Genomic DNA, 27,583 nt, shown 5'->3' on the forward strand with positions numbered 1-27,583 from the left:
GGACACACTTTTTCTCTTTCTTTGTCTTTCTCTGCACCTATCCTGCAAGCTTGAGCCCTGCCTGTTGTTTGACCAGCTATAAGCCACGGGCAGCGTCTAAAAACCAACCCAGCAGTTGCTGACTCAGCCTGTCTTCCACTGTGTAACTTATTTGTATGTGTATGAACCCTTGAATGCATGTGTGTGTGAGAGTTGGACCATTTTTATTGTTTCTCTCTAGATTTGGGTGTTAAGTACAATAAATACTATTTTTATAAACTTACAAGGAAACCTGTTTGTTTTTTACAGTCACAGTGCTTAAACACTCACCGAATTGGCAAGTGTACTCTTTCTAAAAAAAAACCTGTTGCGGTCAAACGAGGAGTGGGAGAAGAGAGGAACCATTCTGCTCCTTCTTACCTGGTCATAACACCATCCATTCTACAACTTGTCCCCTGACTCCACATGTTCTGACCTTAGTTATTAGCCTACTCTGCAGTACTTTATCAAAGTCCTTACAGAAATCCCAATATATTTCATCTTTTTATGTTGCCCTTATCTACCCTTGCCGTTGCTTATTCAAACAATCAATAAGGTGGCCAAGCACGACCGTCACTTTTGATTATGCTTTATTATATTTTCAGTTTCCAGATGTTTTGTAGTTTGGGTTAAAGATTCCATTATCTTTCCTACCAATGACATTAAGCTAATTGGCCTGTAGATCCTTGGACTTATTCTATCTCCCCTTTTTAATATAGGAATCATATTAGCTGTTTGCCAGTCCTCTAGCACTATTCTCTTTTCCAATGAATTTCTATACATGTGTAACAATCCCTCTGATATCTCCCCTAACTTTGTAGTGTGTGTGGATGCAATCAACCTGCAGGATTTTAGCTTATTTTAGTTTGATCAGTTTATCAATTATTGGCCCCTTTTCAGTCCTAAGTGTCTTTATACTTCTTTTGATTTCTTCTTCCAACATCAGGTCCACCATGTTAGCCTCCCAGGTAAATACCAAGGCAAAGTATTTATTTATATATTTGCCATTTTGCTGTCATATCCGATGAGTTTGCCATATGTATCGCTTTGTAGCTCAACCCTATCCTGATTTTTCTTTTGTTCTTTATGCGTCTGTAAAATATTTCTTTCAGATACTCCTTGGTATTTTAATTGCATTGTTTCTCTTTGCCTTTCTAATTTTTTTCCATTTCTTTCTGAACCTTTTCATCTTCTCCTTTGTTGCCTATGTTCTCAATGAATCCTCTTTCTCTAGTTTTGTATAATACTGTACAATACACTGTAGTAACAAGCAAAATAGGTTTAAAAACAGTATGGTACTTAAAAGTGTTTACGCTTCTGTAGTAGGCGAGTCAAAATTATATCCACTTATCTCTCCTTGCTTTCTGGTAGACACTTTCGTTCCATTATTTTTTGCATATTTGTAATGAACTGGGACACAGTTGCATGTATTCATCATCATTTAACACTAAAGAATATCAGGGCTACTTTCTCTCCTATTATCATTGTCTCATTTGATCAAATGACTGGCTCACACATTTTCTGGTCATTGCCCTCTTCTCCCTCATTTTTACCTCTTTCTGAAGTGACAGCATAAAGGATTTTTATTTTATCTTCATTTATTGCCCATCAATTAATTGTACTTGAGAAACTGGTGGTGAGGGGCCTCCTTGAACCACTGCAGCCTGTGTGGTAAAGGTACTCTCGCAGTGCTGTTAGATAGGGAGTTCCAAATAAATTAGTTGACAAGAATCATTAAAATGGGCCAAACTGCTCAGCATTCAAAACGTTAATGTTAACCATTTAACAATGCGGTATCAAATCTTGTTCAAAATGGCGTGTACCATGATGGAATAGACTTCAACAGTGACTATTGAAAGAATGGGTGGAACTTTATCCCCCTACTCATGGGGGTGGGTGGAGTGGTGGGAGGGTGTAAAACGACTGCCATGGTGTGGCGCCAAGCCTGTCACCCACCTGCTGCCACTGGGATTGTACCCATGATGGTTATTGCCAGGGCCAAGTATGCAGGCCGCCAAGTAAAACAAGCTTGTTGGCAGCTGCGGTGGGGGAGGGGGCAGAATTGTGCCTCCTTATTGGTCACCCAGTGGACACCCTCTCAAGGTGGTCCGTCCCCAACCGCCACCTGCTTGCTCCCGGCAAAACCCTGGACTTGCCTTAAAGGGGACTGCCCTTAGTCCCAGGAGTGGCCACCACTCCCAGTGGCATTGCTGGCCATTTGATTGGCCAGCAAATTTCAGAGGTGGGATTTGCTTCCAGATTTTTTTTTAAATTCGTTCATGGGGTGTGGGCATTCCTACCTAAGCCAGCATTTATTGCCCATCCCTGATTGCCCTTGAGAAATGATTGGCCTGCTAGGCCATTTAGGAGTCATCCATATTGCTGTGGATCTGGAGTCACATGTAGGCCAGACAAGATAAGGACAGCAGATTTCCTTCTCGAAAGGATATTAGTGAACCAGATGGGTTTTTACGACAATCGACAATGGTTTCATGGTCATCATTAATTCCAGATTTTTTAATTGAATTCAGATTTCACCATCTGCCATGGGGGGATTCGAACCCAGGCCCCCAGAGCATTACCCTGGGTACCTGGTTTACTAGTGACAATACCACTTAGCCACCACCTTCCAGAGACTGGGGGGTGGGGGTGGGTGCAGAAGCCTTGCTCTGAGCCAATTATCAGCCCAAAGGTCATTAATTTACTGTGATGTGACGTGGAGACAGGCTCGCCCCTGAGTTTCATCCGGGAACAAGACCACCACCTCTATATAACATTCCAACCAATGAGCCAAATATAGCTGGAGCAGGACATTTTGCGGTATGCACCATTTGGATTTTTACCTGCATCTATCAGCTCAAATTTAATTTCCATTGTAGTGAGCTGCTATCAACGTATCGAGGGCAATGGGACATCCAGGAACTTTGTGAATGGCAGATCCAACTGATCTCCTTAACAAGTGGGATTTAAGAATTGAGAAAGAAACAGGACTGATGGAGAAGTCAGAGACAAGTCAGGCCCAGAAAGAGAAATAGAACAAAAGCAAACAACTGAGCAGTGTAAATCAACTAGCAAGCTCTGGAGAATTGGAGCTTGTGGCTTGGCTTACCTCTTAATTATCCGACTTTACTGGCTGATTTGTACATTAATAACAGCGTATATCATTAACATGCTGTTATTGTTTTTTAGCTAGTTTTGGCATGAGTTTGCCTTCTCATTTCTTAGAATTATAAAGATGGTCACAGCGGCACTACAGTTATCCTCAGCAACCCCAAGCTATTGGACAAACAGGAGAAGGAAACTCCTGGAAGACTATTGCTTACGCAAATCACTTTATCGCTGGTACTTCTAGTTACCGAATTTGACTGTTTTAGTTCGCCATTGATTTTGCATCCTGTTAGAGTTTTGCCATATTCACCTACCATATTACCACACCACATTTTTGAGCAACTTGGATGTTTAGCCATGTACCACTGTAGACCTCATCAGTGGCAGCCAAAACTCTCAAGTGCCTTTTGCTTTGCCATTTCTCTCTTGCCTCTTGGGCTAGTTGCATGTATTGCAGCAAAGTATATATCGTGTTCATACTACATCCCCATTTTTGCAGTTGGTGAGGATTGCAGTGATATCCAGATAAAAATAGTTACAGCTCAGAAAACTGCTGACTGTTCTTTTGATCCTTAATTTGGCTTTGCTTTTGCATGTCAATGATGCAAGCATTAGGCTATGCAACCGGAAAAAAATGCTTTGATACATCAGCGTTTTCCATAGATACTTTAAAGTTAGATCCAATATAATTACACTTTCAGGTCTGCAAGGAAGCTAAGGCGTAAATACATTGAGATTTTCGATATTATAAACTGTATTGTCAAACAGGATGTGGTGTGAAGGATGATTATTATTGGATATAATTTGTGTAGTAAGTAAAGTGTGACCATTGCTCCATTTGCTAAGCTCACCGTTAAGTTGAATAACCTTCAGAGCTGAAGCTCTGTCCTTCTGTTGGCTGTTGTCTTTGAAAATTGCATCCAGAATTAGTGAGCAGGAACAGTTAAGATTTACAAACAATGATGGAGCTTGTCATGCTTCTTTCACAATTCATCATCTGGGCACAGTGGCAGGGCGGTGAAGTGTTCTTCATAAAACCAGCCCAGTGTGAAATACGCCTCACTGGAGTCTATACTGCTCTAAAACTCCTTGGCAGTCTTCACTGTAAATCCGCATTGCCACCTGACATTACAATATATCATTAAGGAATGCAGGGCTTGAATCTGTGCATGAGTGCAGTTGACATAACGCTGAACTGCTCAAAGCTGCGTTAGGGTGAAGTCGTTACCACCGTCTCGATGTTACTTGGGGCACTTGTGTTCTTTTGGACCGTGGAATAACTCAGAATTAATGCAAAACTTTTTCAAATTTTAAAATGAATTGCATTGCATGGCTAGATGCCATTTATGTGTTTGTGTATATATCTTTGAATGTAGCTGTTCTTTAAATTAATAGTTTGAATATGTATAGTTCTGTATTGTGACAGAATTGTGCATATGTTGTATTCAAAATCTACATTCATTTAAAAAATACCAGAATATTATTCTAAAATAAAAGCAAAATACTGCGGTTGCTGGAGATCTGAAATAAAAACAAAGTGTTTCCAGCACTTTCTGTAGTATATTATTCTGTTTGACCCTGAGCTTCTGACCCCAATTCTCTCTGTCACCAAGACCACCTACTTCAACCTTTCTAACATCACCTGTCTCTGCTTCTACTTCAGATTATCTGTTGCTGAAATCCTTATCTATCCCTTTGTTACCTCTAGATTTGACAATCCCAATACTCTCCTGGCCGGCCTCCCACTTTACACCCTCAGTAAACCTATTCTCATCCAAAACTCTGCTGCTCATACTCTAACTCACGCCAATTCCCATTCACTCATCATTCCTGTGCTTGCTGGCTTACATTGGTTCCCGATCTGGCAATGCCTTAATACTAAATTTCTTGTCCTTGATTTCAAATCCCTTCATGGCCTCGTCCCTTCTCCATCTCTGAAACCTCCCCTAGCCCCACAACCCTCCAAGATGCTTGTGACCTCTTCCACATGCCAGATTTTAATTACTCCACCATTGTCAGCTGTTCCTTCAGCTGCCCAGGTCCTAAGCCCTGGAAATTCCTCCCTAAAACTTTCTGCCTCTTTATGTCTCTCACCTCCTTTAAGATGCTCTTCAAAAGCCACCTCTCAGTCCAAGTTTTTGGTCATCTCTCCTAAAAGCTCCTTATGTGGTTCATTGTCAAATTTTGTTTGACAATCATTCCTGGGAAGTGCCTTGGGATATCTTACTACTTTAAAGGCACTATCTAAATGCACATTGTTAAAGCAACATTGACCTAGAAATTGGTGTGTACTGGCCTGTCAACCTAAATTTAGACCTAATTTAAAATACTGGAGGCCAGCAAACTGCAGACTCCTCTTGAACGCTGTGGAAAGAATTTCAATTCTGACTCACTTTGATGCTGGTCCTTGGGTAGATTCCGGGAGAAGAAGGGAACTTCAGGAGAAAGGGAGGGTCTGATGGGGGTCGGCGGCCATGTTTGACACTGCTGTGGAGCCAGTGGGGGAGCACCCTGCACGGCTCCACATTCAGAGAAGCATTTTTTGAATATATGATCTGCAACAAACCCTTTAAGGCCATGTGTAGATCGGCGGCAGCTGTATTCCAGGCTACCCAATTTAGCATAGTAAGACTCAAACAGACATTACTTGGATATGTAAAAGGCCTAACGCCAGATTTGGGTACAGGTAAAAGATGCCTTTTTTCTGCCTTTACCAATATAGCGGGCAGTACACTTCTGGCACATAATGAGCACATGCGCTCCACTTACTATATTGAATGCTGTCTGTTGCTTTCCTTCAGTTGTCCAAGCATTTTGTAGTGCAAGGCAATCAGGTCACTTTTAAGGATGCATAGTATTAGCGTTGTAGCTCGAAAAGGTAGTGGAACACCCAGGGTGGGGAAGGGAACTCCTCAGGGTGAAACGGGTCTGCACCTGGAGCGGGAAGCAAACTCAGCAGTTTGGCAATCTGTTTTCCTACATGCCTCATTTTGTTTCCTATTTGAATGTAAAATTAAAATGGGTGTTCTTGCCTCATGTGGAAGAAAATATCTTCAATTAAGAGAACTGGACAGTGAAAGAGTTCTTCTGCTCATTTGATATAATTTTGGCAGAAGAACAGCAAAAGCCTCACCATTTTTATCTGAGGATTTTGCCACTGAAGTTATAGCAGACAAACCTCTGTGGCAATTCACACTCACGGTGGTCAACAGGCTGTTTGACTGTTTTGGGAATGGCGGATGATGGGGGTCGCTGTAACCGAGCCTGATACTGTTCTGATCCATGTAGCAGGCCTTCAGCAATGTGCTGGGAGCAAATCTTAAAATGTTACAATCAACTGACTTTATATTATTGGACACCCACGGCTAATTTTTGGACAAGCACAATGTCGTCTTTGTGCAGTCAGGATTGCATTATCATCACGCTCACCTTTACATGGGGAAACTCCTCAGGCTTAAATTGATTTACACCAATAACGAGAAACAGGCTTATAATGAATTGGATCATGGCCTGTTTTTCTCTGCACCCGATTTTGTTTTCATTCAAAGTCAATCTGCTACCAGCAGTTTTCTGTCTGGTAGTGAAAGTTAAAATCTACCCCCCTAATCTCCATTTATTCCCTTTATTGTAAGCTGACTGGGAATTAGTCATAAACTATTGTGCTACCATTTTGTATGGCAATAACAAAATCTGTTCAGAGTATTTAGAACACCTGCCTGCTGAAGGGTTCAAATGACGATTTACATTTCTCATATTATTCAGGCTTGGAAACTAAACCTTAGTGCTTTGTCCACTTCTGTAAACGTTTTTCATGTTAGACATTATAAATTCTTTATATTTTTAGGTAAATTAGTATCAATCCTCCATTGATATTGTGCCCTCCTATGTCTCATTAATTTAATTTTGTCACAGCTATAAACTATACAATCAGTAAAGTAGCATATGTTGGTTAATTTTAATAATCTGTTAGCCTATTTGAATGTGGAACCTAAGCCAGATCTAAAGTGAATATCAATAACAAACAATTCTATTACTCTCCTTGCAGCACCCCACCCCCACCTTTGATTCAACATTGTGGCTGAGCATTGCATTTAAGTACAACTTCAATTCTCTCTGCTGGTGAGATCCTATCTTAGTTGCACTGCTGTGGAGTAGCACTTAAGTGGATGCCAGTTACCTTCCATACAGTTGGGAAAGTTGTATCTTAGATCACTGTTACATACCTCCAGATAATTAACTCAAAGCTGCATTGGCAAAGAGGCCCAATAATGGTGGCATGGCTATTCTGGGGTTCAGATCATGCTAGGCAGAGAGGTTTGGGGGATGCACGCATACGATAGCATCCTCAGAGTTAACAAGGAATTAAACAAAAATTTGCAATGCAACTTTAGTGTGCTAAATCTGCTAGAATGCAAAGGATCATAATGCATGAGTAACATTTTTTTATCAGAGTAATATACAGCTTCATTTTTCTGTTAGAAGTTGCAGTAATAGAATAGTTGAATTCAGTTCATTTACCCCTATGAATAACAAGGATTTGAGCAAGGATCACCATAATCCAATACCACTCCATTTTTGTCAAATGTGTACCTAAAGTTTTAAAGAAGGTTTTTAGGATTTGGAACCAGCGCTGTGGCTCTGTATTAGAAGTAGTTAATAATTAGAAAATCCATTAGCAAATTATATTTTTAAGCAGAGGATCTACCACAAGGGATCAAAGTTAATGGCATATGAAAATATTATTTATTTTCTTGTTTCCCCTCCTTCACTGTAACCTTCACATATGGCTCTCCTTTGTTCTCAGAATACACAGTGGGCTTAAAGCAGCCCACATCATTTGAGAACATCAAGTAAGTGGAACACCTCAAATATTTTATTTTAAATAAAGAACAATAAAGCTACCCTTGCAGAATAGTAGGGTAAATTAGTGATCTGTGGAAGCACTGCAAATGGTGTGCTTTGATCTCTGCTGCTGATTCTACGACCTCTTACTCAGCAAGGCTCCACAGTGGAATCAAATCTCACAGAACTTTACCATAATTAGTTTTTAAAAATCCATGTATGTGGCTATTAGAATTCGCACAGTACTTCTGGCTAAGACTTGTTTAGTAGCCTCCCAGTGAGAGGTAGTTAAGTATCTTTCCAATACGTCTCTCATGACATTTTATGTAGTGAGTTTTACATGTTTTTTTCCCTTTTGCAGAATCTGTCTGAGTCACACATCCTCTCCAGCCAAGAGAAAAAGCTGCAGACCTGCGTCCATGTCTCTAGTTTAAAAAAAAGCTAAAATGAAGACTAAACGGTTATTGGGTAGTTTAGTCTGATTCCTGTGGACTTTTTAAAACTTGGTTTGTGCTAGGTGCATTTATGCAGCAGCATTGTGACGCCAAGATGATGTGGAACTATCACCCGACTTGCCAGGATTCAGTTTGAAATCCCATACTATCTAGTTGGCTGTTATATATTTCTCAACATCTCATAATAAGGCACCCTCTATTTTCTTCCTTAATCCTCATGTAGAAGGTGCCCGCTCTGTGTTTTACAGCTCTTAGGGAATCATAGCTAAAATCAGACACTCACTGCATAGAGATCTGTGGACATTAATCTCTGGTCCACCACTCCATGTACTTAACCTCTGCTCAAGCACTGCATGAACTTTAACCCCTGCTTCACCACTCCACAGGCATTAACCTCCAATCTGCCATTCAGTGGATATTTTTGTCCATCACTCTCCAATGCCACCCTCATGTTCAGATCTTTCTGCATGTTTGTGTTTATTGATCAATGTTATGAATTTCATGCTGTAAAAAATTGTTCTGAAAATTGAGAGGGAAGAAAGAGGCTGTTGCATGTATCATACTGCACCACTGAGGTTTATCTTAGGTGTAAAAGGTATGTTATTCCCCAGGTTTCTTTTGATGCCAAGTAGGAAGTTGTATTAAATTCTGGTAAATAGTCTCACATAATTTCAGTTTTGCATGAGCTTTGGACAAAACAGACTTTTAAAAAGCTCTGATTAGGGCAGCCGGATTACCCAATAACTTGTCAATTTAATTGTAACTGATTGTGAATGTTGATGCTTGCTTTGCTGTTCAATATCAAATTAAGTGAAAAAAATGGAACGCTTAAAAGTAAACCACCTACAAATACTAAACTGTCTGACCTAAACCTGTACGTGTACTATCTACCTTACTCAATCAGGATAGATATAGACAGTTGATGATATCACTCAATTTATAAAATCGCCCAAAGTTAAAATTACCCCTCCAAAATTAATACGATTTGAAGGGGAAAAAACTTCCACTGAGAGTAAAAGATTAATTTTTACCGGCTCTTTTTTAAAATAAAGTGGCATGGTTGAGTGATAGTGAGAAAATAAAAGCCAGCAACTGTATGTTTAGCACAGGGTGCTTTTCTAAAAGTTGGGTGAGTTTTTCTGTGTAAAATAAATCTGCGTTCTATTTCACAACTCCCACACATGAAACAGCTGGAGGCAAGTGTTGTGCAGCTATTTAGCTATTTCTGTGTCACCATGCCACTTTGACTACAGTACTGATGAGCAGTAATGTGCTTAATACTAGAGTAATTGTCAGCGACAACAGTGTGTGATCTTGTAACACCATATACCAGGGTCTCGATTAGCTATATAGCTTGAGGCAATTTCCAGACCTGGCAGAAATTGAGCTTTATTTGTAGTGCACTGTTCAGTCAATATTTTTTTAAAGTCTGTATTTCTAGTTGTAAGCAGGACTCATAGATAAAATGGAGCAGGTTGGAGGTCACTAACCATTAATTACCCTTTGCCCTCTACATGATAATTTCCTATAGCGTCCAGTCCACATTAAATGATTCTTGAGTTCTTGGCTTTTATGAGTATTTGGATCAATGTAATTGTTTTAGACAAAATCACTGAGAGACTGTCATTAGAAATTAACCAAAGTTAGCTCAAGCATACCGTTTATATCACAGCAAAAATAAAAGTAAAATGTATTGAAATAATTGCATTTAAGGGGCTGTGTTGGCTACCAGGCATTTGGGTGGACAAGTGGTGTGCAGAACAAACTGAGTGTTATTCTTTATTTAGTAAAGTGTGTGCAAATGTGTATGCGCACAATGGGTGGGGGATAGTTAAAATAAAATTACTCCTGAACTGACGAAAGTGGACTAGATATACTAACATTGGCCTGTCTATGTCATTGCACAGACTGTATTCTTGTTTTAATTTTTATCCTAATCTATTTTATTTACTTTATGCTGCCATGTCCCCCTGATTGATTCCTGCAGCAACATTTCATTATGATGTAGAATTCTAGCCTCCCAGTTACTCTTAGTGGGCGTCAAAGGGCGAGGAATTAGATTTTTCTTTCACTTTGACTGATGTAAAACAATTTTATGACAACAATCATAAGAGTTACTGGGGCTTTTCAGATGAATGTTTGTATTACCCACCAGTGTGGGATGACACCTCACCATTATTGAATTAATTTGTTTTCCTGCTGCTGTTTAACTGAGTATCAAAGTAACTTGTCACAAGAAATGGCTATTATTAGCCGCAAAAACTGCAGCACAAATCAGCAGAGCTGTATCCCAGATACACAGGGCTGAATTTTAATCTGTAGGAGCATGTGGGTTTGGGAGCGAGTGTGGGTTTAAAACTGGTGAATCTGACAGCCCATCAGGAAGTCGACTCCAACCCAATGACTTCCTCATTTGGCTCCAGCACATTAGGCTGCCTGCGCACAGCCCCCTTGGGAAAGGTGGGTTACCTATATCCATTTGCTAATCGCTCAATTAGACCAATATTGACACACTGTTTTCATTCTAACATCGGGTCCAGAGAGTTCCTGGCTTCCTGAAAGTCACCAGTGTATCGAAGGGAAGTACACAGCAGAGTTTTGTGAATTGAAACAATCCCAGTCCAAGATGTTAAAGGATACTCAATATTCACAGTTACTTTCTTAACTGCTAGTGAGAAAAGATTTGTTCATTTTCGCTAAGAGCTCACTTTGTGCACTCCTTACACAAAGTTAGAGCTCATGGGGTTGGACGCAATATACTAGCATGGGCTGAGGAATGGTTAATGGACAATAAATGAAATAGGAATAAATCGGTCACTTTCGGTGTAAATAGTCGGGTACCAGAAGGATTGCTGCTAGGGCTTAAGTTATTGGTAATCTATACCAGTGGCTTAGATGAAGAAACTGAGTGTAATGTACTCAAGTTTGCTGGTTATTTAAATTTAGATGGGAAAGTAAGCTCTAAGGAGCTGCAAAAGGATATAGACTGGTTAAGAGAGTGAGCAAGAATGTGGCAGATAGAATATTATAGTGAGAACTGTGAAATTTTCCATTTTGGTCAGAAAAATAGAAAAACAATATTTATTAATCGGTCAGAGACCGGAAATATTGGTATTCAGAGGAACTTAGATGCCCTTGTACATGAATCCCAGAAAGTTAACATGCAGGTATGCCAAGCAATTAGGAAGGTAAATGGAATGTTAACCTTTATTACAAAGGGATTGGAATATAACAGAAAAGGAGCCTGAACTACAGTTATATAGGGCTTTGGTGAGACTATATGTGTGTACATATTTGGTTTCCTTGCCTAAGGAAGGATATATTTGCCTTAGAGGGAGTGTAACAAAAGTTCACTAAACTGGTTTGTTATATGAGGGGGTTTTCCTATGAAGAGGGATTGAGTAGACAAGGCCTATGTGGCCTGAAATTTCAAAGATTGAGAAGTGGCCTAATTAAAACATATAAAATTCTTAAGCGGCTTGAGAGGGTTGATACTGGAAGGGTATCTCTCCTGGCTGTTGAGTCTAGAACTAGGGGTCACCATCTCAGAATTCAGCAATTTAGGACTAAAATCAAGAGACATTTCTTCGCTCTAAAGGGCTGTGGATCTTTGGAATTGTCTACCCCAAAGAGCTGTGGATGCTCAGGCGTTGAACAGAGATGGATACATTTTTGGATATTAAGAGAATTAAGAGATGTAGGGATAATGTGGGAAGGTGGAGTTGAGGTAAAGATTAGCCATGATTTGATTGAATGGCAGTGCAGGCTAGAAGTTCTGAATGCCCTACTCCTAATTCTTTTGATCTTATGTTCAATTTAAAGGTCACTTCCTATGCTTTGGAGGTTTGCTCTATCATATCAGAGTGGGTGCTGCTTATGTTGCCTTAGCTTGGACCTCAGTTGAAGACCAAGATGATCAGCAACAGAGCCTGTAGCTGACTACTACTCATAGACCTGAAGTTGCACAGCAGAGTGGTGTGCAGCCCTACCCACATAACAGAGTCTACAGGCACACAATGAGTTTCCTTGAAATGTCTGAATACTAGTGTCTCAGGAGGCTCAGGACATCATGTCAGATGTTGTCAGACATTTGCAGTGTCCTAGAAAATATCCTGCTGCCAGCTTCATCTGGTGGCCTCACACGACCAGTGGCTGTTAAAGCCACCACTGCCCTCAACCTTTTTGTCTCTGCTGCAGATGTATATAGAATCTCCCAGTCAGCCACACATCAATTCATAAGACAGATGACTGATGGCTTGTTTGCTATGGTGGTATTAATGTCAGCTTAGCCACTGATGATGCCAGTAAGAGTGAACAGGCGCTGAGCTTTGTGGCTCTGGTTGAATTCCCACAGATGCCAAGACACCATTGATTGCACACACGTGGCAATCTGGGTACCCCCAAAATAACTAATCATATTTATCAGCCTCAAGGACTTCAGCTCCATCAATGTGCAGCAACCATAAAAAGATTGCCATGCCATACAAATACATGCAAGTTTCCTGAGCAGTTAAAATGGTGCTATCATCCTGCATCAGTCCAAGCTGTCTGATCTCTCCATACCTGGAAGCAGATTTAACGGTGCTGTGAGGTGTGTAGAGATACACAGTGCAAACTTGGCTTATGACACGTGCCAGAAATCCAATCTCTGAAACTCAATAGGGCTACATTAAATGCTACATCACCACCAGATGTATGATTGAACTGGCATTCGGCATGTTGAAGCTGTAATTCCACTGTTTCGACAGATCTGGAGGCTCCTTTCGGTATGTGCCAGCGAGGGTCTCCAGAATGGGCGATGCATTCTGTGCACAGCACGACACTGGTGCAGCAGTGAGCTTTGTCATGCTAGTAGAACAACGTGAACAGCTCAGATGCTCCTCGGACAATTTGGAGAGGGAGGAAGTAGAAGATTAGGTGGGTGATGAATGCAGTACACCCCCGGCTGCTCACATTGCTGTGAGGGATGCCATTATTAATGCAAGCTTCACTTAGCTTGCACCACTGCACCAATGTCACCAGAAAATGCAAAAGCTTCTCTTATCTCTTGCCCTTTCCCAATGTCCCTGACACAAACCAGCCCTATAACTTACTAACCGCCCCTTCAACATCCTCCCCATTGGTCCCCATCAGCTGATGTCTTCAATTCAGAATCAAACAAGCTATAGGCCAATTACCACGCAGCTCAAGAATGGACACAACAGAAGAGTGGTGAAAAATAACATATAAGCTAAAAAGAGAACAAAAACTTACCGAAATAACCTTTTCTCAGACACCCATATACATATCATTGTGCAACAACGTAGCCTTACTCTTCCCTTCTCTGCTAATTTGATGTGACTTCCCTGAGGCCTCAGCAGTGGTAGAAGCAGGCTGCTCCCATCCCTACTCTGACTACTGAGATGCCCTTGGCTGACATCCTCTACATTTTGGAGGCCGCTCGGTGTCCCAGCTGCACTTCACTGCTACCGGTGTACTGGAGAACACTTCGGTGCAGATCAGCGCTGCCCCCCACAAAGCCAAGGCTTTAGTATCTCTCAACCTGTTTAAGGTGGCAGCTGGTAACCAGGGTCAGCACAATACAATGGAGGGCATGTTAGTTCATGGTATCCATGGCCCTTGGAAGAAGATATCAACTCAGTGACCTGTGACATCACCTCCTCATGCTTGAGGTAAACTGTAATCGTGGTGGGTTTGCTTTGAAGGCTTGTTAATGCCTTCATGTACCCAGCTGAGATTAACTTGGAGAGGGCTGAGTCCCCTGACACAGATTCTCCACTGCTGTCCATCTCCAGCACCTGTCCTTGCTCACTCATGAAGAGTCACCATACTGGTCCTAATGAAGCGTGGGTATCTGAGCTGGTGCATGGTCTGCATGATTCCTGTCATGGTGCACCCTCAGAAAGACATAACTTCTCTGAGGAATTGCCATCAGTGACCTCCACCATTTGCTGATGCACATGTGAAGGCCTGGGGGAGATAAAAGACTTGAATTAATCCAGATAAGATGTTACAAGTTATCATTATCAAGATGATCGTATTTTACTTGCTGTTGAAATCAAGTCAATATGAATGAGTGCCTTGTGATATATGGGTGGTTTTATTTAAATGTGTCACCAGTTGGGAGCTCCTTGTCTCCCATCACCAACCTGCCATGGATGTTGAAACTACTCTGATCTCCAAAGCTTCCTTCTCTGCACTTGTCAGTTATGAGATGTTTTGTAGGCCCCACTCTGCATCTCTCTTTCTTTCTGATGTTCTGTGATCTCTTCTGCAAGGAGAGAAAGAAGATACCTCTGACTGAATTTAATGGCATATGTTCATCCAACGAATGACATGCATTTGGTGAGGGTGACTATGAGGGAGAGGCATGACATTACATTAGGTAGAAATGTTAGTCGGAGTTGTGGATGGATAGATGGGGACGTGAGCAAGTACAGAGAAAGTGGAAGAGGAATATACACTGCAGAATAAGTGGGGGTGAGGAGTGATGTGCTGCAATAGGCTTGGGAAGGCAGAATGGGGAGTTGGGGTGATGAGCACAGCAGCAAGTAGGTGAATGTGTCACTGTGCTCATTTTTCCTGCTTAGGCTATTAAAATGCGTTCTGCACAGAATCCATGAGATTGGCAGCATGCTTTTGCTGCTGACCTCTGCTGCTACCTCCAATCTTGGCCTCTGTTGCAGGCTTCTTCTGGTTAATAGGGAAAAATCCCTCTCTCATCCTAAGCTGAACATCCAAGTAGGCGTCACTTAGGTACAGCCTTAGCTTGTGTAGACTCCATTCTGCCACTAGATTATGTGCCAAGTATCTGGAGGGGGACTTTAACCCACAACCTTCTGATCCAGAGACAAGAGTACTACCAATGAGCCAAGGCTGAAATCAAACTTGCCCACACTGCCTGAACGTAATGCTTCTGAAAGATGGCAACTCATACCGGCGTAAAGTTCATAAGATTGTAAAAAAAAAGGAGCTCATTGAGTCTGATCTGCCAATCAATAAGATCGTGGCTTGAATTTTTTTGATGGCGGGGTCATATGCCCTGCTGACTCCCGAGTGCCTCGCAGCCATTTCACACCCCCATGAGCATGAAGTGGCTGCAGGTAGAGGGGTCCCCCTTTAGAGTGGTCAGGGCAGACGGGAGCCCAGGGCAGGATTTTTGAGGTCGTCGGGAGGGCCCAGGAGCAGCCGGGAAACGGTCCGGTACCTATGATCAGCCCCTTACTGCAATTTCACACTGGCGGGCCAATTAAGGCCCACCCAGCGCTACACGCTGGCCAGGAAGGTGGGGGCGGGAGTCTGTCAGCCAATGGTGACCTGGCAGCCCCTTTAAAAACGGCCCAGGCAGCCCCTGGAAGACTGCTACGGAAGGATGTGTGTTCAGCATTCCCAATGGAGACGAGTGCGGTTGGACACGGCAGGCGGGAGGGCAGGTTGAGTGGGCACTCGGCCCCCTGCTTTTCGGACCGCGATCCTCCTGGAGTAGGTGGCTGCCAGGAGGGACACCCTTGTCCCCAGAGATGGGAGGAAGAGGCTAGTGCACCTCACCAAGAGGGCATGGGAGGAAGTGGCAGCAATGCTGAGCAGCCATGACGTGGTGCGGCACACGTGGATGCCGTGCCGGAAATGCTTCAATGACCTGCTGCGCTCAGGAAGAGTGAGTACTGTGTTGGCATGGGTCAGTGTGCAGAAGTGTTAAGGTGTGGCCATCCTCCTGTGGACCTCAGGGGTGCTAGAGTCTGAGCACCAACTGTCAGTGACACTGGAGCTGGCCAAGTGGGTGAGCCCTGTCTGCTTGGACTGAGTTCCTTGTGGCTTGAGTGCCATGACTTGGATGTGCCCCGCAAGGTGTTCCCTCAGCTGGGGTTGGCCAGCATACAATGGCGCTGCAGGTAGAGAGTGGACTAATCAATGGCCCTCTGCCATAACCAGGCAGAGAGGGCACCAAGCAGACAGGTGGAGGCCCGACCAACCTCCTACTGCTCAGCAGGTTTGTGCAAGACACCCTGGAGCTCGAGAGCCGGTACGCTCCATGTCCAACCAGGTGTGAAGAAGACGAAGGGAAGAGCGCACATCAATGAAGAGACTACACTAGAATGGTCGCACAAAGGTGACAGTTTCGGATTGTGCGACCATTCTAATGTAGTCTCTTCATTGATGAGAGCCTCAAACCTGGAGTCCCCGCTGATCATTGAAAGATGCTGGCACCATGATGCAGATCTCCATTGTCTCACCAGGGTGCCTGGCATGCACAGTGACAGAGTGATGACTTTAACTAATGACATGCCCTTGTTCTCCCTTTTAGGTTCGCCAGCAGGAGTTTGCTCTGCGGACCCAGAAGGGCCACCTCTGACACTAGAGGACCATCAAACTTCTGTTGCACCTGCACACCCCCTCCCTGAAGCAGGCACCAGCACAAATCCCAGCACCTCAGTGACATTAGCTCGGCAGCTAGTACCTCAGTGCACATTGGTGAGGGCACTTAACACTCGCTTGAGGTGCAGGCAGAAGCAGAGAGTGCCCAGGGCGCCGGCAGTCAGAGCACAGCTAGGGACCAGGACGATGCTCAGTCGAAGGCTGATGATGAACCTCTGGAGTCGTTCATTAGGTGGCAGATGCTGGATATCTGGCAATATATGCGGAAGGATCCGGCGGAGATCAATAAGGGAATGCGTGCTACGGTGTCCGTTATGGAAGAGTCCATGCGGAGCATGAGCACTGCGTTGACCCTCATGGCCCAACGCACTGCATCCTCCATTGAGAGAGTGGCAACTCTCATGGAGAGGCTGGTCCAGGGACAGAATGAGGGGTTCCTGCGTTTGTGCTTGGACCTGCAAGCCCTCACACTGGCATTGACCTCAGATGGTCAGTGCCAGGGTGGGAGATGGATGAGGCACCCAGTATCCCAGCTCGGTACCTATACATCAGTGGCATGCAGGGAGGTCCAGAGTGACCTCACGTTGACGCATGACCTGCTTGTCGTCTCTGTGGGCTCCTCTCAGGCTCTGGATGATGGCAGCAGGTCCTCCGCCTCTCTGCCAGTGACTGTGGCACCTGGCCTCTGATGAGGCTGCGGTGACTGGGGAGATGCCAGCTGTGGCACTGGCCGCTCCCTCCCAGGCAGGGCCAGCACAGGCTCCACTGGCCAGAGGATGACTGTCAAGGTCATCGAGACCAACAAGACAGCAGGGTCAGCAGACTGTCTCCAATGCTGGTGCCAGTGAGGGGGAAGCACGTAACACTTGGAAACGTAAGTTAAAGGCACCATGAGCACAAGACGGACAGGTCACAGGTGATTTTATGTTAATTTATGTTTACTTTATACTAGTCTGGGAATGAAGACCAGAAATGTAAATAATTTGGTATTGTCAAAATGAGATAAATTTTGATGTTGTCGTCATGGCCTGAGTATGCTTCACCTTTGTATTTTTTTGGTGCAGGGTTCGCCAGTATGTAATGCTGGATGTAAGTGACTCTGAACTTTATTGCACAGGCACTGAGTGTTCTTTATATTCAAATGAAAGTGTCCTTTCAGATATCCGGTACGAAGGTGGCAGCCCTGGCATGCGGTTGAAGCTGATCTTTGATAGCCTAGCTGAAGGAGCATTGGATCAAGGCGTCCCTGGTGTCCCTGCCTCCCTGGAGGTTACCGAGGCCTGCCTCCATGTCCTCAGCGTTCTCCTCACTGTGCTCATCTTCTGACTCACTACTGGACTCATCATCTCTGGCCTATGCAGCTGTGTCAAGATCCTCTTCCTCCAGTGGTTCCCCCTTGTCAGTGCCAGATTGTGGAGAGTGCAGCATGCAATCACAATCAGTGACACCCGCTCTGGGGGGTAGTGTAGTGTGCCCCCTGAGCGGTCCAGGCATTGGAAGCGCATCTTGAGAAGACCTGTAGTCCTCTCTACCACCGGCCTTGTGGAGGCATGACTCATATTGTAAAGCTTCTCTGCCTCTGTTCTTGGGTGCGGAGAGGCGTCATAAGCCACCTTTTCAGCAGATAGCCCTTGTCACCCAACAGCCATCCATCCAGTCGGACTGGAGCACTGAAGAGCCTCGGCACCTGGGAGTGTCTGAGGATGTAGGTGTCCTGGGAGATGCCAGGGTACCTTGCACAGACTTGTAGAATCAGCATCCTGTGGTCACACACTATCTACATGTTCATGGAGTGGAAGCCCTTCCTGTTGACCAAGGCACCCGGCTGACCCGCTGGCCCCTTGATGGCGACATGTGTGCAGTTGATTGCACCCTGGACGCAGAGGAACCCAGTAATTGCTGCTAAGCCTCTGGCTCACTCAGCCTGGCTGGCCTCATCTGTATGGTAAAGAATAAAGGTCAATACCCACCTGAACAGAGCTTCTGTCACCAGCTTAATGCAACTGTGGACAGCTGATTGGGAGACTCCACACAGATCCTCCACTGGGCCCTGGAAAGAGCTGGAGGCATAGAGGTTGAGGGTCACTGTGACCTTCAGAGCCATTGGCTTGGGGTGTCCACCCACACAGTCGGAGCTGATCTCAGGCCCAATCATCTGACAAATGGAGTTCACGGTCTCCCTTGAGAGGCAGATCCTCTTTTGGCATTGCACCTCAGACATATTGAGATAGCCGCATCGCCACCTGTGAACCCTGGCAGCAGGACAGTAGCGTCTTCTGTGGCCCCTTCTGCCTTGGACTTGCTGCTGGCCCTGCACTGCCTGTGCCTGAGCTTCTCCTCCAACAGGTCCCTCCTCTGGAAGCTGCATTGGGACACCTGGCCTCCTCTCCCTTCTGCCCCTCTACTCCAGCGGAAACCACAATTCCCATTACAAGGGCAATGGAAGGCTGTCTGATACCTGGAAGGGTCCACACAGTCTGAATTCTCCAGTGGCTTTGCAAATACCAATGAGTCCTGAAATGAATCCAGGAAATGCTAAGAATGAAGCCCAGAACAGAGACGAGGCTACCAAGCACCAGTAAGCAACCAGCAGCAAACTATCTCCAAAACTCCTCACTACTCACACTGTCGATGCTGCTGACCTTTTTTATCTCGCCCGTGGATGAGATTTTTGAAAATGTCAGCTGACTGCTGACCCATTTTGCCCATGCGACAAGCGTGAAATTGCACAGGCAACAAAAAGTTGTTGTCAATTGGACAGCTAATGGCCTTAAGTGGCCTGTTAATTAATGGCGGGCACAGCTCCGGCACACACTCATGCCCGCCAAGCGAAATATTGCACAAGCGCACGATGACGTTGGCATCAGGCGTGCGCCTGCCTGCAGGACGTAAAATTCTGCCCCTGGAGGGAATCCTGTCCTTGCAATTTCACGCTCCCCCCCCCAACCCCGTGAAATTCTGGCCCATGCCTGATCTGATTGTGGCCTTAACTCCACTTTCTTGCCTGTCCCTCATAACCCTTGACTCCATTGCAAATCAAAAATCTGTCTAACCCAGCCTTGAATATATTCAGTGACACAGCCTCCACTGTTCTGTGGGGAAGAGAATTCCAAAGACGAGCCACCCTCAGAGAAGAAATTCTTCCTCATCTCCATCTTAAACGAGAGACCCCTTATTTTTAAACTGTGTTCGTCAGTTCTAGATTCCTCCACAAGGGGAAATATTCTCTCAGCATCTACCCTGTCACACCCCTTCAGAATCTTACATGTTTCAATAAGATCTCCTGTTATTCTTCTAAACTCCAATGAGTATAGGCCCAACCTGGTCAACCTTTCCTTATAAGAGAGCTCCTTCATCCCAGGAATCAGTCTAGTGAACCTTCTCTGAACTGCTTCCAGTGCAAGTATGTCCTTTCTTGAGTAACATGACCAAATCTGTACACAGTACTCTAGGTGTGGTCTTGTCAATGCCCTGTACAGTTGGAACAAGACTTCCCTACTTTTATACTCCAATCCCTCTTGCAATGAAAGCCAATATTCCATTTGCCTCTCTAATTGCTTACTGTATCTGCGTGCTGACTTTTGGTGATGTTTTGTGAAGTTGCAAGAGTGACACGCCTTTCAGTTCTTCAAACAAATGGGAATGCTTGAGTGTAGGTCTAAATTGCATTGGAACCTGATCTTGGCTTCAGCCATAGACCATACTTCTTTTAAGTAAATGAAATGTCTCTTTGGTATTGGTGACATTGTATTTTTACAATGGAGGATCATCTTCTTACTGAATGAGCAGGCTGCAATTTCTTGGTACATTGCTATTTCTCTGCCTTTTCTATCTATGAACACATTGCTGCTTAAACTGAGGAACAAAGGTTATTTTGTTTTAATAAGCACAAACAAATGTATGGACCCGATGCTTTTATCTTTTACATAGTGGAGTAGCCCTGTAAACTGTTCAGTTCTGTTGGAGAGTCCCTTGACACTAATTTACATTGCATGGTAGAATGCAGATAATCAAACATAATAAACTGACACTTACACCAAAGTGCTATATTGGCTGCAGTGATTTAGCTCAGTTCAAACCATCCTACTACCTGTGCACTTTGCTAATTGCATCATAGATTTCCTCTTGATGAACGCAAGCCAAATTAACACCAGGGCATTAATGTGCCTGTGCGCTATTATCATTCATACGGGCAACACAACCAGAACCTCATGCATTTAGCTACACAAACATTATTGTTAAATGATTGTCTGCTTGCAATTGTTGACAGATTGCAGCCTTATGGGAGCCTGAGGATGAAACCAATCAGGAAGTTAATGAGGAGAAAAATTACCACTGTGCCTGCTCCATAATTACATTTATGCCAGGCAAGAATAAGAGGTGTGGGTGGATTTGAACTCAGCTGTTATTTGTAAAGGTTAGGTGGGTCAAGAACCTTTCAATTGGTTCATGTATCTTCCGTGGCTGGTAATCTGATAGGTTATTACGGCCCAGGAATATCGTGGCTTGGCTACTCTCGATTTTGAAGTTTTTATTGTAGTATTCTTCCAGTTATAGGCCACACACAAAATGTGACAAAATTTCAAGTTACTGGGTCTATTTGTGTGGTTTGGTTTATTTGACAGCTCCAATAAAACACTCGTGTTTAATGAAATCAAATTATAAAAGATAACAGAAGGACCCAGCTGGAATAACTGTCAATTTTAATTTACCTGCAGTGCTAAGAAACTTTACGAATGTGATATTCCTTTTTAAGATTGGGATTCACTAAAGTAATACTGGAGAAAGTTGCCAGTAAGTGATATGTTAGTAATACACTCTTTCTTCTGCCTGTCGTTCTGTCAGTTTTCCCCTACTCACCCTCCCCCTACCCCACCTTTTGAAAACACTGGGGGAGGAATTCAACTTGCACCGATTTGCAGTACCAATCGGGTAACACACTGAAGACGTCAGTGAGAGGCCTGAGCCGGTTTCAGCATTGGACCCCATGTGAATGAAATAGGCGAGCTGTGGGTGCCAATCGGGCAATCTGATGTAGCTTGCCAGTCTATGCCTTAGCATTTGCAACTGGCTGTAATGTTGAGTCGACCCAAGGGTAAAGGCAGGGGCGATCTGAGCCTGGGCTGGCATGGCCCACAAGCACCTTGTGGGGGTAGGTGATGTGGAGAGGGCCAAAATCAAGCCAGCAACAATCCTCTTCTGCTCCTCCTGGCTCCACAGAAATGAAACTTGTAAAAGATTTGCTGCCTGTATTTAACAACAGTCTCTTTAAAAGATGCTGGTTAGGATGCCTGAACCAAAACGATTAGGCACAGCAGGCATGGCACAAACTTCACCCACTTTTACACTAATTTTATTTTGGGTAATACAACCAGTTTTAGGATCCCCATTTGCATATGCTAGGTACATGGCACCTGTTTGAGGCAGGTCTCCTCATACAAATAAACGTTGCCAGCTTCCCATTTGGAAGCTGGAATAGTTCCAGGGAGATCTGACATGGGAGATTGCAAACCAGAACTCATCCCTGATGTTTGTTTTTACATCAAGAAGTGGTTTCCCGGATGGCAATGAGGCCCAAGAACTGATGAGTAGCAGAAATGAGAGAGAACTTTTTGTTGTAATGAGTTTTTGTACTCATTAGTGTGAGGGACATTAGTGCTTCGGAGCGGAATGCTTTCAAGTATCAGACACTCAGGTCATGTATAGATGTAGCGTGCTGTCCCACTCTGCCCATCGAAACTTCATCACCCCAACCTCAGAAGAACACCGTGCATAGCAGTATGATCTCCCATTTCTCACTTCCAGCCTTCTCCATAACCTGTAAGTGAGAATGCTGATCTACTGTGTAATTAGTAGCTGTAGGTGGGCTGAAGCTAGCCAAACCTATTTTACAAAGGACTATTACCAGCATTAGATGGACAAAACTTTTGTCCCACAAGTCATGCTAGATTTCAGCCGGTGTCTAGAAGTAAAAGGACTAGTACCTGACACACACTATGTGAATATCCATACATGAACAAACTATAGTTCTGATTCAGCAAAAGGTTTGTGCTGATCATGTTTCATTTTTCCAAACGTTTCCCTAAACCCAGTGTTTTATGAGCAATGTTATGTATTGAAAATTAATAAGTGAAATCTTTCTTTGATCATTTCTCACTAATGATGGAACTACGTCCGATGCTTTGGTGCTGGTCTTCATCAGTGGAGATTGCTGTATCATATAACTCATAGGTTTTCAATCCCTGGATCCTATAAAGTCTGTGAAGGGATATGGGGACAGAGAGCAGGTCAAGATAGTGAGATTTCTCAGTCATCAAATTTCTGTATTCTGCTCTTCAGTTTATTAATGTTAGAAGAATGTCAGTACAGCCAGCTTAAATTTAAAATGTTCAGAAATCAAAAGGAAGAAGAAATCGACAAAAAATGATTAGGATTGTTTTTTGAAGAGTGAATCTCCTATGGTGCTCCCTACCATGAGTCAGCAGAGAGCTGCTGCAGCCTGGCCTCACCATTCTGACCTCCCATCTCACCCCAGGGTCACCTCTTAACCTCTTCCACCCTTTCCATTGCCCCCCCTGTGCTCCTTACTGGTGCTAACTAGTCAAAAAGCAGGGGGCCACTGTCACTAGGGAGCAAGGCCATAGGACAATGGCAACAGAAAGATCATGAGGGCAAGTCGAGAAATGCAAATGAGACTAAACGATGTGAGCCAAGCTTGGAAATGGGCAAAAAAAATGGCAAGGTGATACCAATGAATGTTATTTTTCCGTGACATTGAATCAATTTGCTGTGACATTGAATCAGTTGGTTGTGGCATTATGGAGAAACACAAAACAGCTTGGATCTCCTTCATCAATAAGGATAAAAAAAATCAAGGTAAATAGTATGTCATAAAAGCCTACCAAAGAACATTGCATTGGAGCAGATTTGTCTTCCTGCTCTCTAGCCTATGAACTTGTACATGTTGTAGGCTGACCAAACTGCTGAGGAGGTGCTGTTTTAATGGACAAAAGGAACTAAATTCACGGGCTGCATCTTACAGTGATGGGGGGGTCGGACGGTTTGCTCCCCTCCTCCCTCCCCCTGTGCGCCCGCCAAACTGTCAAAGGCCTGTTAAGGCCATTAATGAACGAATTAAGCCTATTCAGAAAGTTGCCCGTCCAACCTTAAGGTTGGCAGGCAGGTGAAGAGCCTAGGCAGCCTTTGGATTTTTCATGCAACCTCATCCACAGGTGGGATGAGGTTTCATGAATGATTAAAAATGTTCAGAAATTTTTTAATTAAAATTAATGCACTTGTCCCAGCTCATGTGACAGTTTCACATGAGGGGATGTTTCATAAAAATTTTTTGTTAAACTGTTGAAATTTAAAACTCATTTCCCTGAGGCACCTCAGGGTGTGCCTCAGGGAGATTTCTGCGTTCTTTCGCGTGCATGCGTGAAAGAGTGCACACCCGACTCAGGCAACCCCCTCCTGCTCGCACAGGGAGCGCTCGACGCTTCCAGGCGCGCGTCAGACTAGGTGGGCCTTAATTGGCTCACCCACGTAAAATGGCGGCGCCCAGCCAACTGGGGGTGCCGATCGGCTCCGCCCATGCCTGCCCCCATACAACCCCCCCATAGGGTTTTTTTTTAACATGTGGCTTACCAGATGCTGTGTACATCTGAATTACATGTGGGTTAAAGCTATGTTTTCATGAATTATCGGAGGCATGTAAAGTATTAAACCAGGTTTCACTATTTGTTTCATTTCAGTATTTTCACCTTCCAGTAGTCAGGACTCAGGTTTGATCTCTCTGTCCAGCAGTTCCCCTGTCAGCACCGGAAGCATTAAACAAGAGTGTGAATCTGTCACCGAGTCTGGCACCTTCTCTGTCGATTCCATTATTGAGAGTGCAGAGTGAGTAATGACAGTGATGTTTAAACTGCTGGATCATACAAAGCATGAATCTGAATAGAGAATTTTAGCTTCTGCTAAAATGGAGAAAAAAATGTTTTTGTTGTATTTCTTACACTGTTGTTGAATAGTTTCAAAAACTACAGTTCAATAAATAATGCCACAGCAATTAATTACTAACCCTTTGCCACCCTGACTGAAAGCATTACTTGATAGAATAAAAATAAAATGTACTATAATGTATTTTTTGCCAGGCTGCATACACTGTTCTTCAGCTCTGAATTAACAGATTCAGATTTTTAAACATCATGTGTACACATGGGCAGTCTAATTAGTTGTTGAACAATGGGCTGATTTTCAAAGGTCTAGTAACTCTTTGAGCCATAACAGACAGATTCTGTGGTCTTTTTTGTACTGCAATTTGCATTTGCTCAACTTGGACTGAAAGCTTTTAAGAGGCTCACAGATTGCACGTTTTTTTTGTAATCAAAGGTTATGTAGAATTAATCTTCTAAAAAAAAAATCACTGTAAAATTAGCAAGAACTGATCACTAAAGTCAGGGACTTCGCATTAGGATTTGTCAGGGTCTTTGGTAAACACGAGGCAAATGAATTGGTTTGAAACCCAAGCATATGTCCACACCCATGGATCTGTATTACATGGGATTCAGGTTTTCTTCCTAATTTTTCTCAGGGCAAAATTGAAGTTGGATATTGAGATTTGATATATTTTTTATTAAGTTCATGCATAACCCATGAAATTTGCTATTTTTCACCCTAGCCGACCATGTGGTTGAAATTCCACTGTGCAATATTAATAGCATGTTCACATGAAATTCCCCTGTTCTGCTGTTTCAGTAAAGGTAGCAGCCCATTTACAAAAAAAGAAATACTTCTACTGAAAAGGGCAAACATGTTTGGCACAAACATGAGGAGATCTTCACCACTAATCAAGCGAAACAAATTCCACCTGCATAATACTTAACCAAAACAACAAGTGAAAAACGGTTCTAGGCTTGATCCCCAGGAGTGGTGGGTATTTCTACCATAATTAATAACACAATCTAGTCAAATCTTTCAAACTGCAGATTAAAATAACAAGCATCTGGATTCATGTCCTGGGTTCTTTTTGTTGGTTCCTGATATAAACTACTTCTGGAAAAAATTAAAGACTCAAAAGTACAACCATGTTTAAGGTTCGCAACCCACGAATAATCCTCTCTGCTACCTCCACCTGTCCCCCAGTGGTAGTGGATGATGTTTTTTACAATAATCATTCATTTACATTTGTAAATTAAGCACTGAAGATACGGATGTGAATTTTTACATAAAAGAAAATCACAAGTGAAAGATGTTCTTATATCATGAACTTTCTGAAAATCAGACCCAGAATTTGTTTAACACAGTTTATTTCCCCCTGTACCCAGAGAAATCATTAAACAGAGCTACAGAGTTCAAAATGTCAGAACAGGACTTAAGACCTTTGTATGCAACCTAAAATGCTTGTATAATAAGTTGAAAATGTATAGTATTGTATTTCATATAATAACTGTGACACAGTCAAAAGCAAATGCTGAAGGCATTGATACTTTGTCCTCATCAGGCTTTTGTCGCACACTAGTTTAGGGTGGCAAGTGAAAATTAAGTATATTTTGCAGCGTTGCCATATAGTGGGTCATTTTAATAATGAACTTGTGTCTGTAAGTAACTTTCAACTCTAATGTATGCAGGGTGTTTCTGCACTTGGTTTGATGCATGTGCACTTATTGTTAATTTTATTTTTATTTATTTGCATATATATATGTGTGTGTGTTTGTGTGTGTCTGATATTTTTCCACCAGAATGTACAAAAGATGTAACTGTTTGGTTACACTGCAGCAAATTCAGAACAAATTGACACAGGTGGACCATTCCTTTTATGTCTTAAATTTAAGACATGCTCATATTAAGTGAAAACAACTCAGTCTGGGGAAGAGCCCAACCTCTGTGTGTTATCTGTTATCAGCACTGACATTAAAAAGGTTACACGGGTAGAGGAGGACTTTCTGCAGGGTCCTACATCTCCGGTGAAGGGCCATGGGATCCCAGATTCACCCTTTTCCAGGGAATAAGGCTCGTCCCATCAATGTTACAGCAAATGATTGCAAATCAAACCCCCCACCCCCAAATTGAAATTCATCCCTAGGATGTTTTGTGTTTTCCCTCCTTTGTGTTCATTTATTTTTCTCTTTCACCTATGGATTTTTTGAAGTTATTTTTCTTTAGTGTAGCAAACCCTTCTTACTGGCCTTTCCCACAAGCCCTTTCTGTTCTTAAGAGTCAAGTATTGCTAATGACAGATACAATAACCTCACTTATATATCTGTCCAGATGCAATTCATGTCCATGGAATTGGTTAGCTGCAAAGGAGATGTAGAAGGGTAAGAAAATACAGTCTGCCGTGGCCTAGTTCCTATAAAATGGAAGCCCTAGCAGAGTGGAAGATCATTGCTGCACCATTTTTTATTTTTAGACTTCTTAGTGGAGTTTTGGTTTTCTTATGTAATTACAGGCTGATATCATCTTTGGAGTTGCAGTGTGAACCATTCTATCACTAAAGGGGCCTGACTAAAGTATAGCTTCTTTGAATCTGTTAGAGGATGCATTTACACTGCAGCTGTAACGTCAGTGTGAAGAGGTTTCAATTTGGACCCATCCTGTAGTTGTAGAGTACATGCAGCGACACTGAAGCAAAGTGGGAGGAGGTGTCTCATTCCACTTGACTTCACAGTCACTTCAACCCTTAATACTGCTTTCTACTTCAAATGTTTAGCAGTGACATGAAAGCTGGAACCAGGCAAAGCATACTGATGCTAAACTTGTAATGTGAGTACACACAAAGTGTTCCT

The 27,583-nt window shown here is 43.2% G+C and overlaps 1 protein-coding gene across 1 annotated transcript in view; it reads left to right on the forward strand.

The window, feature by feature from the left end:
* Positions 1 to 24,702, forward strand: part of LOC144689691 (doublesex- and mab-3-related transcription factor 1-like) — a 181,101-nt gene extending 156,399 nt beyond the window's left edge. The window contains exon 7 of the mRNA XM_078557002.1: positions 24,554 to 24,702. Within this exon, the coding sequence (XP_078413128.1) occupies positions 24,554 to 24,702 (149 nt within the window). The remainder of the gene's footprint in view (positions 1 to 24,553) is intronic.
* Positions 24,703 to 27,583: the final 2,881 nt, after the last annotated feature.

The sequence above is a fragment of the Cetorhinus maximus genome, chromosome 2 (assembly GCF_964194155.1).
Source record: "Cetorhinus maximus chromosome 2, sCetMax3.hap1.1, whole genome shotgun sequence".
Taxonomy (NCBI): Eukaryota; Metazoa; Chordata; class Chondrichthyes; order Lamniformes; family Cetorhinidae; genus Cetorhinus; species Cetorhinus maximus.